Source organism: Gymnoscopelus braueri (assembly GCF_963280865.1).
Source record: "Gymnoscopelus braueri genome assembly, chromosome: 4".
NCBI classification, from domain to species: Eukaryota; Metazoa; Chordata; class Actinopteri; order Myctophiformes; family Myctophidae; genus Gymnoscopelus; species Gymnoscopelus braueri.
Window position 1 is genome coordinate 42,725,327 of NC_137605.1, and position 15,395 is coordinate 42,740,721.

Sequence of the window (15,395 nt, forward strand, 5' to 3'; positions counted from 1 at the left end):
AGCAGAAATAAATGGTTACCTTGCACATAAAGGAGTTAATAGTGTGAATGACTGTATGCCAAAAGGAAGTTAGTCTACACTGACTAAACTGATTGGATACTTGTGCGATTGTGGGGGAGCACAGCAACGCAATCATTGATAAAGGGGCACAAGAGGCAGATACCATGAGGATGGTGGTCCTGCAACCAGTACAGTATAGGTGACAGAAGATATACTCAAGAACAACAGAGACTAGTAAATTAACACTAAAGTTGGTGATCAAATGGCAGGACAACAGTCTGATTGACAACCAGGAAGAAGAGAGGTGAAACTGGCATTAGCAGATGTTCACTTTGAAGTTGGCGCCATGACTCTCCAGTTCAATCACCAAACAGGGTTAATAGCACCACCCTCAGGCAGGGAGAGAAAACAGCACAAAAGGTCACATTTCATTGCATTCATTGGGTTATTTTGTCATTACAGGCGTGCTCGCTACCTGGCCTACAGATCTTTTGTGTCCTGGGTCTGGGGACGCCTGAGACCGAAGGACCGGAGAATGTTGCCTTCCTGTATTGTGCTACGGATACACGAAGAATACCCTGATGAAGATTCGGAATACACTGGATTTAGGCCTGCCATTTAATCCATTAAGACCTGAGGCTACAAGAACCCCAAAATGATATGTATTTGGCCGCGGATCCCCCATTTGAAAATGTTTTGTGCCAGGGACCCTCAGAGGAGAATATTTATGAAATTTTTTTCAAAGATATTCAAAAATAGCAGATGTACAAGCTCGCAGCTTGGCTCTAAGTGACACGCTGTGAGCTTGTAGATCTATTTTTGACAACCACTGTTCTAAAAGTTTTCTGAGAAAACTTATGTTGCTATATATAGCTAAAGTATAAAATGACAGATGCTTTCCCAGTTTTAATGGGTTAAATAAACAATATTTTCATTACAATGTTCTGGACGTTTGTTATGTACAGTTATTCTGTCATTTCATACAACTATAATATATTTCATAGAAGTGTTGGACAGCTTACAATCATTTTTTTAGTGATGACATTTTTGCACACACCCTTTTGTAATGGAGGCGCTATAGCAGTGATGGACTGAGGCAGGAAGGAAGGCTCCGGAGCACAGAAGCAGGCAGAATATCTCTGCTGTCGGGCAGAAGCCAACTATGTCCAAAATGTATATTTCAGGAAATGAAAAAAACATTTTAACAACACAAATACTGTCTCAAAGTTGGTATGGTGACTTTATACATTGTCAGATACTTGCATGTGTCCTTATATTTATCATCGCTTTACCCAAATACAGCTCAAGCGGAGTTAGGAGGTTTTTGACCAGTGATGTGGAGATAATTATGTCCATCATTGATTAGAATGACAAAGAAAAAAACCTGAGTTGGGTGGTTTGACCGACAGTTTCCAATGGATCCTCAGGAGGTTTAGTCTGAAGCACTTTTAATACTTTTCATTGGTTCACACACACACACACACACACACACACACACACACACACACACACACACACGTAAATAGTGTTCAATAGCACAGATTTATTTGCGCCAAAACAGCGAAGATTGAATGTGTAAAAGTGACAGCTGCACTGGTGTGAAATCTGGACAACCCTGAAAAAAAAATGAAGAGAATCATGCCACTGCTTTTTCTAAACAAACATTTTGACTAAGGGAACAAGGGTACAGATGGTGACTTACATGGTGGCAAGTGATTGGGGAAGGGATTAGACGGGTGTTGGGTCACCACCAGGCGTTGGGTCACCACCAGGCGTTGGCTCTATTGACTCTGGCTCTGGGCGGATGAACCGGGACAGATGGGCAGCAACTGCAGCAGCCTTTTCAGGATGCTCGTACTGTGAGCACAGGAATCCAGGGACAGGCAACTCTTTCATCTTGGCCACAAAAGGTGCAGGGTTGGGGAAGACCTCATTAAAGAGGAGGTCTGTAAGCTCTGTCACATATTCTACAATACAGGAGAGAACACATAACAGCATGTACAGTAGTTTGAGTAATTCATATGGTCTCAAATGTTTCCAATGTAATTAGAACATTTATGATGCACAATTTGACTGATGACCACGGTATGCAGATTAAAACTTGAATCAGAAACTTGAGAATTACATGTAACTAACCGGTAGTATAGTTGGTCTTAACCGCGGTGACAACATGATCGCCTTTCTTGGCCTTGGGAAACCGTATGCTGTACCGCGGAGCTCCTGCTGCAGTGATCGCTTGGAGACGTCCAGCATTTTCATTGAAATGCAATGCGGCCAGGTAAAGCCTGAAATGAGAAGAATGGGATGAACCCAAGATAGTTTGTAGATTTCCAAATGAAATGGCATTGTAATAATACAGTTCAAACTGTCTTTTATGTCTCTATACTGGTTCTGTATGACTGGACATTGATAGAGTCTGTTATGTCTCTATACTGGTTCTGTTTGACTGGACAATGATAGAGTCTGTTATGTCTCTATACTGGTTCTGTATGACTGGACAATGATAGAGTCTGTTATGTCTCTATACTGGTTCTGTATGACTGGACAATGATAGAGTCTGTTATGTCTCTATACTGGTTCTGACTGGACAATGATAGTCTGTTATGTCTCTATACTGGTTCTGTATGACTGGACAATGATAGAGTCTGTTATGTCTCTATACTGGTTCTGACTGGACAATGATAGTCTGTTATGTCTCTATACTGGTTCTGACTGGACAATGATAGAGTCTGTTATGTCTCTATACTGGTTCTGACTGGACAATGATAGAGTCTGTTATGTCTCTATACTGGTTCTGACTGGACAATGATAGAGTCTGTTATGTCTCTATACTGGTTCTGTTTGACTGGACAATGATAGAGTCTGTTATGTCTCTATACTGGTTCTGTATGACTGGACAATGATAGAGTCTGTTATGTCTCTATACTGGTTCTGACTGGACAATGATAGTCTGTTATGTCTCTATACTAGTTCTGTATGACTGGACAATGATAGAGTCTTATGTCTCTATACTGGTTCTGACTGGACAATGATAGAGTCTGTTATGTCTCTATACTGGTTCTGTATGACTGGACAATGATAGAGTCTGTTATGTCTCTATACTGGTTCTGTATGACTGGACAATGATAGAGTCTGTTATGTCTCTATACTGGTTCTGACTGGACAATGATAGTCTGTTATGTCTCTATACTGGTTCTGTATGACTGGACAATGATAGAGTCTGTTATGTCTCTATACTGGTTCTGACTGGACAATGATAGTCTGTTATGTCTCTATACTGGTTCTGACTGGACAATGATAGAGTCTGTTATGTCTCTATACTGGTTCTGACTGGACAATGATAGAGTCTGTTATGTCTCTATACTGGTTCTGACTGGACAATGATAGAGTCTGTTATGTCTCTATACTGGTTCTGTTTGACTGGACAATGATAGAGTCTGTTATGTCTCTATACTGGTTCTGTATGACTGGACAATGATAGAGTCTGTTATGTCTCTATACTGGTTCTGACTGGACAATGATAGTCTGTTATGTCTCTATACTAGTTCTGTATGACTGGACAATGATAGAGTCTTATGTCTCTATACTGGTTCTGACTGGACAATGATAGTCTGTTATGTCTCTATACTGGTTCTGTATGACTGGACAATGATAGAGTCTGTTATGTCTCTATACTGGTTCTGACTGGACAATGATAGTCTGTTATGTCTCTATACTGGTTCTGACTGGACAATGATAGAGTCTGTTATGTCTCTATACTGGTTCTGACTGGACAATGATAGAGTCTGTTATGTCTCTATACTGGTTCTGACTGGACAATGATAGAGTCTGTTATGTCTCTATACTGGTTCTGTTTGACTGGACAATGATAGAGTCTGTTATGTCTCTATACTGGTTCTGTATGACTGGACAATGATAGAGTCTGTTATGTCTCTATACTGGTTCTGTTTGACTGGACAATGATAGAGTCTGTTATGTCTCTATACTGGTTCTGTTTGACTGGACAATGATAGAGTCTGTTATGTCTCTATACTGGTTCTGTATGACTGGACAATGATAGAGTCTGTTATGTCTCTATACTGGTTCTGTATGACTGGACAATGATAGAGTCTGTTATGTCTCTATACTGGTTCTGACTGGACAATGATAGTCTGTTATGTCTCTATACTGGTTCTGTATGACTGGACAATGATAGAGTCTGTTATGTCTCTATACTGGTTCTGACTGGACAATGATAGTCTGTTATGTCTCTATACTGGTTCTGACTGGACAATGATAGAGTCTGTTATGTCTCTATACTGGTTCTGACTGGACAATGATAGAGTCTGTTATGTCTCTATACTGGTTCTGTTTGACTGGACAATGATAGAGTCTGTTATGTCTCTATACTGGTTCTGTATGACTGGACAATGATAGAGTCTGTTATGTCTCTATACTGGTTCTGACTGGACAATGATAGTCTGTTATGTCTCTATACTAGTTCTGTATGACTGGACAATGATAGAGTCTTATGTCTCTATACTGGTTCTGACTGGACAATGATAGTCTGTTATGTCTCTATACTGGTTCTGTATGACTGGACAATGATAGAGTCTGTTATGTCTCTATACTGGTTCTGACTGGACAATGATAGTCTGTTATGTCTCTATACTGGTTCTGACTGGACAATGATAGAGTCTGTTATGTCTCTATACTGGTTCTGACTGGACAATGATAGAGTCTGTTATATCTCTATACTGGTTCTGTTTGACTGGACAATGATAGAGTCTGTTATGTCTCTATACTGGTTCTGTATGACTGGACAATGATAGAGTCTGAAGAGAAGATTGTGTGCACATCCCACGCCTGCATTTAGGCCAGGTGCTGGACATCAAGGGAAGAATCAAGGAAAAGAAGGAAGTCTGCACACTGTTCTCAAGCTCCAAGAAACTCACTTTTTATTTTGCAACGTTTCGACCTTCTAGGTCTTCATCAGGCAAATATATGATATATGATATATATATATATATATCATATATATCATATATATCATATATTTGCAAATATATGATATATGATATATATATATATATATCATATATATCATATATTTGCCTGATGAAGACCTAGAAGGTCGAAACGTTGCAAAATAAAAAGTGAGTTTCTTGGAGCTTGAGAACAGTGTGCGGACTTCCTTCTTTTCATTGTAATAATACATACATACAATTTATACAGCGCTTTTGTAAATACTCAGTCGCTGATATTATGAATGTTATCATTTGCATAATATTGCAACACGATATAGACAACATGATTACAATATAATTTACCTGCAAAGCATTCCTAGGTAGGAAAAGACCACATTTTTCGGTGCGAACCGCAGAATCACACTGTGGAACCCCTCCAAGGCAGATGTCTGGTAGAGAGGACTCAGCTTCTTCACATCACCCAGAACGCGTTTATTTGTCAATGCCGTCGTCAGCTTGAATGGCGGCCTTTGATGCTACAGGGGGAAAGAGTATACTGTATAAAATATTTTCAGTGGATTGCATCTTGAGAGTATATTACAGGATTCAAATGACAAGAGTTTGCTATTGAAGAGTGGCATACCAGGCTTCAGCCACTTGTTTTTGTCAGTGGAGGGGGGATGGAGGCACATGGGGAAGTGTGGATTGTCATGGACATGAACATTGGTGATGTGGTTGATGACAGATGTCCACTTCGCCACTGTTTCCTCTCCACTGGATGAACCAGATGCTGACCAGTAGAGGTGATTCTTCACGCTCTGCTTCCACAAGTTGACTTTAGTGCATTCTTTCAACTTGGAGATGGCAACCACCTTCTTGGTAAGAGCTGAGAACAGTTAGAAAATATGTAAAATATTTTTATAGGGTGGTTGTTGCACAAGTGTAGCGGTGCTACAAATGATCAATAAACAACATTTCCCATAATATCCTACCTTTACATAAATGCCACACATCGTAATAGTGGGTAATCTCAGATTTCTCTTCCTTCATGAACTTCTGAACCTGGTTGTGTCGGTCTGTCACCAGGCAATCCACCTTGACGCCAGCTTTGTGAAGGTATTTTAGACTCCGGATCAGCCCTTCCTTCTCCATGTGGACACTGCTCTTTACTTCATTGCTCTGTGTATCATAAAAACACACACACACACACACACACACACACACACACACGTACGTGAATAACAGATCTGCCTCATTGGTGAAGTTCTGTGCTCTACTGATCACATTTTCTAGTTTTACAATCTATTTACAGTACCTGTACCAGCTGGATATCAACTATGTTGTTAGTGTTGAGATCCATCATGGAGTAAGAGCCGTACTTTGCGCAGTGACCTGGGCTGTCAGCTCTCATGTCTCCACCAAGAGATACTGTTGCCCTCCGTTTTAAGTCCCTCAAGCAAGTCCGCCTGGTGTGTCCGCCATTTATGTAGAACAGAAGGCATAATGTACTTGTCCACATGATTGCGATGTGACATTCTGCTGAAGGTTCTCACGTTCATTGCATTGAGCACCTGTAATGTCAAATAAGAATGTAACTGTAACAGTGTTCATACCACATCCCTCTGTAGCACCAAGTACTTCACCGTATCCTGTGGCTTGGTTGGTTCTCTGTTGACAAAGAAAAATACACACAACAAGAAAGACTTGTTACAAAGTGTATAATCTTCTAGAAGATTAGAACTTTCTCGTGTCAGCATAACTGAATAAAATATAATTATGATGAGGATACATTTTCCTATCGGGCAACTCTATATACGTACTGTACTATGTTGTACATTAGATAGAGAAAATAGGAGATCTACAAGCCAACATGTTGCGTTGCAATGTGCCATTTTCAAGGATTCTTTTTTTTCTTTTCTTTTTTTAGCTACCGTATATGTTCATCGATTTTTGCAAAATATTCACCTATGACATGCCCAGAATATGGATGCTAATGTTCATGTGGTTAACAAAGATCTAATAAGCAAATTTCATTTACTATTCACTGATGTCGTCATCCAATATAGACATGCTGGGACGGTAGGTGGGGTCATCATCTGAACCGAGGGATGGGGCCTCAGACTCCTGAGAAGGCAGCAGCTCCATGTGTGGTTGCTTTGCTGCCGGGCTATCAGCTGGCTCTACAGCTTTCCTCTTCAGAGGAGATGTGCCTGGAAGCAACAGAGACTGGGTGCCCACAGCAACACTCTTAGTGGCTACCGTAGCTTGAGAACCTGGAACATATATAAGAATAGGAGTGTTATATATACTGTACACACAGTACAGTAGGACTTGTAATGATAGCAATAGTCAACCAAAATAATAATGTTATGAGCAATGAAAATACAACAAATTATGCAGCCAATACACTACAGCAGGAGTCTTCAACGTTTTTCAGCCCAGGGACCCCTTGACCGAGAGAAATACCTACTGATTCAAAGTAAGACAACATTTTGGCAAGGGAAAAAGGCCATCACCATTTTCCAAATGGTCCCTTGAGCTGTCACCTCAATAAAGTATATGTCAATGGAAATGGGTGTGTTGCAGATTCAACTTTTTCATAGATTTCATAGATAGTTTCAGACTTGTTTGACAGCACTATCATCAGTGTACGTTTTCAGACACTATCATCAGTGTATGTTTTCAGACATTTAACCACTTCGCTCTGTACTTGGTCTGTTCCTTTTTTCCCTCAACACCAAACCTCTTTGACGAATATAGCCGATCTACAAGCTAACAATGCCTTGTGAGCTTGTAGATCTGCAATTTTTGGCAAAAATTCTCCTCCAAAAATTCTGCTACGGTTCATGTAAACAAATTAAAATAAATCCTATCACCGATTTGGCAGCCCCCCTGTAGTAACTTTGAGGACCCCCTAGGGGTCCCGGAACCCCTGTTGAAAACCACTGCACTACAGGAATAAACAAGGTCAGATTTAACAGGAATCATGACCATTGCGATCCAACTGGTGCTACAGTCACATAAATGCAACCAGCGCTATAAATCACAAGCCAACTACAATTACAAAATGTTCTACAGGATGGGATGTATATCATATATTGTAACCCTTCTATGAACGATTACTGTCTCTAAGCCAATAAGGAAGTAGTAATTAACTGACAATATTTAGTTTAGTGAGTTGAGTTTACCATGCTTACACTGTGTAACTGTACTGTCTGTGTCCAATGGCAAATGAATAGATTATAGGTTATTGTGACAGCAGTAACATCAGTATGTAGCATATTGTACTGTCTGTGTCCAAAGACTAAATGAATAGGTTCTGTTATATTTTATTCCATTCCATAAGTGACAGGAGTCTTCTCCTTCAACAATTATTGTGTTCATCAATAGAACCTGTCAGAAATTTACAAAGACAATCTAGTAACTTGACCAACCTTCACTCTTGCTGCTAATCAGGGTTCTTTTAGCCAGTTGCGTTCCAACCGTTCTTCTCCCCACAGAGCGGTCCGTCTGAACCCCAATCTCTCTGGTGGTGACTTGGTCACACTGAGTCTCTGTCTCTCTCGTGGATGGAAGGGACTGCTTTGTGAAAACAGATAACAGTTGAAATAACTTTTTCAAACATACTGATGCTTATGAAAACAAGAAACATACTGATGCTTAAGAGTGCAGTAACCAATAACACCCTCTTAAAACTGTATGTAACAGAAATAATGTGATTCCACTTGTAATGACCTGTACTCTCAGCCTTGGGAGTTGGGACCGCCCATTATGCCCCTGTAAAGTTGGGGGGTAAACCCTTACCTAGCTACCTGAAATGCACACACAGTCGCACATGGTGTTTTGTGACCAAGTGAAGATGCACAGGTCCTATTGTGTTCTGTTTATTAGCACCAAAATGAAGGTTTTAGGAGACTTTATTTCAGTGCACATTCTGCACAACACAACACAGGCATAACTTTACCAAAGAGCGGACCGCGAGATTTCCAAATGACTCCTATCCTACTATATGTCCCCTCTCCCTAGAAACAACACACAGTGCAACCAGACTACTACCATCACTTTTCGGTGCGATTATTTCTTTCCTCCAAAGGAAAGACAGTTCTGTATTTGGTCGATGGTTACGTCAGGGTTGCACGGTGTTGCAGTGTATGTAAGATACACTACAAACGTATTACGTAACATTTACAATTGTGTCATTTAGCAGAAATGATTGAGCCCAAACTACTGATAGTACAGTAGGCTCATTACATATTACAGTATCACCGTGGTGCGTACACAGTTGATATTTTAATCCCGCCCACAATATACTACCCCAGATTTTATTCAAAAAACATAAAGTGGTCTTATTCCATAACGCTATAAAATAAAGTTCCAATTTTTTTCCCAGGGTTTCAGCAATGACTATTTTACATGTATAATATGTATATAAACAAATAGCTTAATTCACTTTACGTGCTCTTTAAGTAAAAGTACTGCAACGTAGAAATACTCACACACAAGTAAAAGTCCAGAATTAAAAATATACTTAAGTAAAAGTACAAAAGTATTGGTATCAAAATGTACTTAAAGTACCAACTGTAAAAGTACGAAATGTTTGAAAATAGCAGATCTACAAGCTCACTTGTTGTGAGCTTGTATCGGCTATATAAAATAAGGCAAAGTGGTTCATGTATGTTTTATAAATGTAATTATTCATATCTGCAAAGTAACTAGTAACTAAAGTTTTCAAATAATTGTAGTGGAGTAAAAGTACAACATTTGCCTCCGAGATGTAGTGGAAGAAGTAAAAGTATAGACAATTGGAAATACTTCAGTAAAGTAAAAGTACCTACAATTGTACTTAAGTACAGTACTTGAGTAAATGTACTTAGTTACTTTACACCATTGACTTTTACTCAAGTACATTTTGATTAACGGACTTTTACCGGACTTTTACTATGCAGTTTAATACCTGCATGGAATTTACTTAACTAAGCTAACGTTAGCTAGCTACGTTAGCTAAGCTAACGTTACGTTAGCTAAGCTAATGATGTTCACCTTAATCATGTAGTTGTTTTAATACAATACATCCTGAGAGAACATGTTAAATGAATGTTAAATAAATGTCCATCATATTAATAATACAGTAACGGCATCATTTAAACTGTACCTGATATAAAACGCTGACGTCACAAGTGTTGATGTTTGAACGTTAAAGCCCAGCTGGTCGGACGGGCGCACAGTGGGCGTGGTCACGACGCGATCACGAGACTTGAAGTTAACCTGTGACCTGCACTCAGCCAATCACAGGCGCGTTACCGTGGTTATTCTTTTATGAATCTTTTGAATTTGATGCTGCGTCACAGACACTAGGCTATAAAACGCCGCTCGCAGCCACAGGTTGTCAGTTGATGATGATAGTGATGATGGAAGACACACAGATTCAGATGATGCTCGCTGGAGACGTTGAGGAGTTTTTCAACCAGGAGACTTTCTTCAAGTTAGACCTGGAAGAGTTACATTTCTTAACGGTCGGCGGAGATGATAAAGTCTTCAAATTGAACACTGAGAGCTTGCAGCAGCCAGAAGAGGACGTCGTTGCTGTGTTTGAAGAGCCCAGACATGCCCTTCACAAACACCAGGGACCATTGTTGCAAAAACGGCCGTCAAAACAGCAACTCGATGAACTTCATCTCGGCCACCAGCCTCTGACAGACGACCAAAAGTCTGTCCGGAAGATGCGGTTCATCATGGATGAACTGTTGGAGACAGAGCGAGCCTACACCAAGGATCTGCGTGAATGCCTGGATATCTACCTGTGGGAGATGACCAGTGCAGTGGGGGAGAAACCTGCCAGCATCCTCAATAAGGAAGCCATCATTTTTGGTAACATGCAGGACATCTATGACTTCCATAGACATGTTTTCCTAAAGCAGTTGGTCGAGTGTGAGCTTCCAGAGGATGTGGGACGTTGCGTTGTGACATGGGCTGAGAAGTTTGACATGTATGTGAACTACTGCATGAACATGCCTGCTTCCAGTGAACTTGTAGCGGAGGAACACGCTGGATCCTACTTTCACCACATCCAGCTGAAATATGGTCTGGACGTGGCCAGTTCTCTCGGCTCCTTCCTCCTCAAGCCGTTACAGAGAATAACAAAGTACCAACTCCTGCTTAAGGATTTGTTGTCTTGCTGCAAGGAGGGAGGAGGAGAGATTAAGGACGCTTTGGAGGCGATACGAAGGGTTTTGAAGAAAGCTAACGGCAGCACAGGCCAGACGACAGCCAACCGACGACAGCCTCGGACCTCTTTCAGCTTGCGAGGGAGCTTGCTGCGGTACTCTCCAGGTCTGACACGTTCTGGAAGCATGCTGTGGACATGGTTGACCAAGCGCATCATGCAAAGATCCAGCCGGAGATTTGGATGAGGCTTGGGACAAGTCTAGCCCTGGTCCAGAGCGCTAGTGAGTTAGAGAGAACTCACTAACGCTCTGGACCAGGCTGATGTCGATGAGACCATCGTCAGAAGCCCCCCTCGAAGCAAGCCACGTCTAAGACTGTAACGCAGACAGACGTGGGATTGTTGAAACACCCATTCAAAGCTGGAGGGAAAACCACTTAGAAGTGGAGGCGCATGGGGCACCTGGAACCCCTGAAAGGGGCTGCTGGCACCACCTGAAGGAGCGGAGGGACAGGAGGCGCCGGGACTGGAGTAGATGCTGGTAGAGAACAGTAGCCTCAGTGGACATCACCGCTCCGGGACTGGAGTAGATGCTGGTGGAAACGGTATGTGTAGATGTGACGGGGACACCACTTGAAGGAAAGGCGCAGTTTGTGAGTAGGTGAGTATGCCTGTCACAATTATTACCTAATCGCAATTATTTGAGATAATCGCAGTTGTTTTTTGCATAATCGTTATAATCATTTCCATGTTAAAAATGTTCATATGTTTTTAAAAAATTACAAATAGTGGAAATAGCTGATGTACAAGCTCAAAACGCATCGCGACGCGTTTTGAGCTTGTACATCAGCTATTTCCACTATTAATGTTTTATTTTATGTGTTTGTTGTCATATCTGCCTTGTGCAACTTTTGTTTACGGAGGCACTGACATCAGACTCATCCTCTAACCCTGCGTCTGATGTCAGTGCGTCGTGATAGGATCAGGTTGACTGATGCCAGGGTGTGTTCTTGCCTCTGGGGCACACTGTTCGTCCGATTGTATGTTGTTTGTGATATTGATAGGTCGTTTAATGTTAAGTTGAGGTTAAATTAAGGGGTGGTTGTTGACTTTTTATTCTGTTGGCTGACGAATTGATAGGGTTTTGACTTTTAATATCAGGTAGTAATAGTCGTATTAGAAATGCGTGTTGTTGTTCAGGAAATTCACCCCCCCACCCCCCAAAAACAAAAAACAAAAAAATTTTGTCTGTCTATGTGATGGTCTTAGCCCTGGCGTCTTGCGGGGTCAGGCTTTAGGTAGCGTCTTGCACCTGAGCTTTTCTGTTGACTAACAACTTTCTAGGGTTTTGACTTAACATCAAGTAGTAATAGTCTTATTAGAAATGTGTGTTGTTGTTCAGGAAATGCACCCCCCCCCCCACCCCCCAAAAAACTAAAAACAAAAAAAACATTTGTCTATCTATGTGATGGTCTCTAGCCCTGGCGTCTTGCAGGGTCAGGCTTTAGGTAGCGTCTTGCGCCTGAGCTTTTCTGTTGACTTGAACAACTTTCTAGGGTTTTGACTTTTAACATCAAGTAGTAATAGTTGTATTCGAAATGTGTGTTGTTCAGGAAATGCACCCCCCCCCCCACTCCCCCCCACCCCAAAAACAAAAAAGAACATTTGTCTGTCTATCTATGTGATGGTCTCTAGCCCTGGCGTCTTGCGGGGTCAGGCTTTAGGTAGCGTCTTGCACCTGAGTGTTTAGTGTCTGTCTGTCTGTCTGTTTGTCTGTCTATCTATGGGGCGTCTGGGTGTGGTAGAGGTAAACGCACTCTCCCACCACCGCAGCAGAAAGCTGGGTTCAACACCCAGCAGTAACGGCGGTGCCTCCAACTTGGCCGGGCGCTCCATCAAACACAATTGGCCGTGTTTACGGGTGGGAACTTAATCTGCCGATGGATCAAGTGATCGTCCTTTTTGCTGCACTGCGAAGCTACTGGCAAGTGTGTATGGGAGGATGCACACAGTAGTTTATACCTCTCTCCAGCTGTGGAGGTGGTTGTGATGCCAGCAACAGGGACTTAAGGACACTTGGGGAAAATTGGGAATTGGCGATGACTAAATTGGGATCTCCTCCTAGGATTGTCACCTTGTCGTTGGTGGAGGAGCTTGCGTTATCCCAGTGACCCAGAGAGCTAAGCTCCTGGCAGGTGCCACCATGCCAGGCAGCTCAAAGGGTAAGGGATCAGACTAAGGACAATCCATAGTTAAAACAAACATGTTACAGAAACCAAAGCATTCCAGGGAGGAGGTACCAGCCACGACAACACCTGTGCAAGGTAGAAGCCCCTCCTGAGAAGGTTTGGGCATGAAATGGAATCTCCTGGACCCAAAAGAAACCACCAGTGATGGAGCCTGGTATGTAAGAACTATTATATACATGTTGTATGACTCATTATGCCAATATTCCTTTAGTATTGTTTATGGTGTGTTCAGAACAGAGCTCTGCTGTGAAGGAAACTGGGGTAACACTTTACTTAAAGGCTAGGTCTATAATGCATTCTTAATGCACTTATAAGGCTTCATAACACTCGTTATAAATATTTGTAACAACTTATAACAAGGTTAATGTATTATAAGTGCTGGTCTTAATTCATTATGACACCCAAATTGATATATTTGGCAGCAGACCCCCATCTGAAAAGCTATTGTGCCAAGGACCCCCATACAAGATTTATGTGTCAAAAATCAGATCAGGCAGATCTATAAGCTCGCAATGTGATGCCTTGTGAGCTTGTAGATCGGTTATTTTCAAATAGCCAATGTTTGTGACGCTCACACTATATTAACTAATATAGCTGGGGACCCCCCGGAACCCCTTCAAGGATCCCTGGGGTCCCCGGACCACAATTTGAGAACCACTGGCTTAGGGAACCACTAAGGCAGAGTCTTTGCTTGAGTTGTCATGGTTTAGTTTCTGCACCACCTTACAGTCCAAAAGGAAAAGATAATAATAATAATAATAATAATTAAACCAGAGGGGTGGTGGGCAGTGGTGTAAAGTAACTAAGTACAAGTACTGCACTTAAGTACAATTTTGAGGTATTTTTACTTTACTGGAGTATTTCAAATTTTCACTACTTTTACTTCTACTCCACTACATCTCAGAGGCAAATATTGTACTTTTTACTTATTATCATTATTATTATTATTATTATTACAAATTACCCACTTCAGCCCTATATACATTTCGTCCATTTGAAAATAGAGTATCTACAAGCTCACAATGCGTCTTATCGCGGCACATTGTGAGCTTGTAGATCTGCTATTTTCAAAAGATGTTTATACATTTGAAAACTTGCGAAATGGGACATTATGCATAATGAGTACTTTCTACTTTTGGTACTTTAAGTACATTTTGATACCAATACTTTTGTACTTTACTTTTTTAGTACTTTTTCTACCACTGGTGGTGGGAGGGACAATGCAGGACTTGCATTGTAAACTAAATTGAGTAAATGTCCTGGTTTTCTGTTCACACTGCAGGTGGCCCTGGAGGAGACAAAAAGAAACATCTCACCGAGGAGCAGTTTGTCTGCTCTGAGCTGACCTCCACCCAGGAGAAGCTGTAGCCTACAGCACCGCTGACCAGGTGAGGAGTGGTGCAGCCGCCCATCGCTTTTAATACCGTAGATTTAACTGAAGGGGTCGCAGAGGAGACAGGGTCAGTCAACCAGTGTAAAATGATCCTAAAGATTAGTAGGAGTTGCAGTATGTTATGAACACTACAGCAAATCTCTCTGTCCTCTGAGCCTAAAAAGCTTGGTCTTGCAATGGAACAGCAAGCCTCTTACAGCTCATTTCTTTCTACAAACATCTTGTTTTCCCTTACGACCATCGATTATAGCAGTGGTTCCCAAACTGGGGGTCCCCAAATAATTTTGGTGGGGGTCCCTACTCCTAGATGATTATCTTAATGTACAACATTGTTTTCTCACTTAACAGTAAACAAACCAACATGCAGTATAGGTGTGTACAGGGTATCTGCATATTTCTAAAGTGACAATTTAGGGACTTTTAAGACCTTTTTAATACCAAATTGTCAAATATTATGTAAGAAATAGGCAAACATTATGAAAATAGCCAATCTACAAGCTCACAACGCCGAGGCGTTGTGAGCTTGTAGATTGGCTACTTTCACAATATTTATCTGCGGAACAGAGTCAAACTAAATGTAATGCCTACAATTCCTACTGTCTCATGGTTATGTGATCTCTCATTACATTTTCAAGCATGTAGAA

At 41.3% G+C, this 15,395-nt stretch overlaps 2 protein-coding genes across 2 annotated transcripts; both read right to left on the reverse strand.

The window, feature by feature from the left end:
• Nucleotides 1-1,728: 1,728 nt before the first annotated feature.
• On the reverse strand, nucleotides 1,729-5,417 carry LOC308083608 (uncharacterized protein; the record flags this gene model as incomplete). The annotated part of the gene is made up of 3 exons (XM_080425923.1): nucleotides 5,310-5,417; nucleotides 2,137-2,285; nucleotides 1,729-1,967 (listed from the first exon to the last, which is right to left on the reverse strand). The coding sequence occupies exons 1-3, from the start codon at nucleotides 5,318-5,320 to the stop codon at nucleotides 1,729-1,731; spliced, it is 399 nt and encodes a 132-aa protein (XP_080282049.1). The 5' UTR covers nucleotides 5,321-5,417.
• Nucleotides 5,418-5,438: 21 nt separating this feature from the next.
• Nucleotides 5,439-6,357, reverse strand: LOC308083609 (uncharacterized protein; the record flags this gene model as incomplete). The annotated part of the gene is made up of 4 exons (XM_080425924.1): nucleotides 5,439-5,482; nucleotides 5,590-5,832; nucleotides 5,939-6,125; nucleotides 6,262-6,357. The coding sequence occupies 4 exons, from the start codon at nucleotides 6,355-6,357 to the stop codon at nucleotides 5,439-5,441; spliced, it is 570 nt and encodes a 189-aa protein (XP_080282050.1).
• Nucleotides 6,358-15,395: the final 9,038 nt, after the last annotated feature.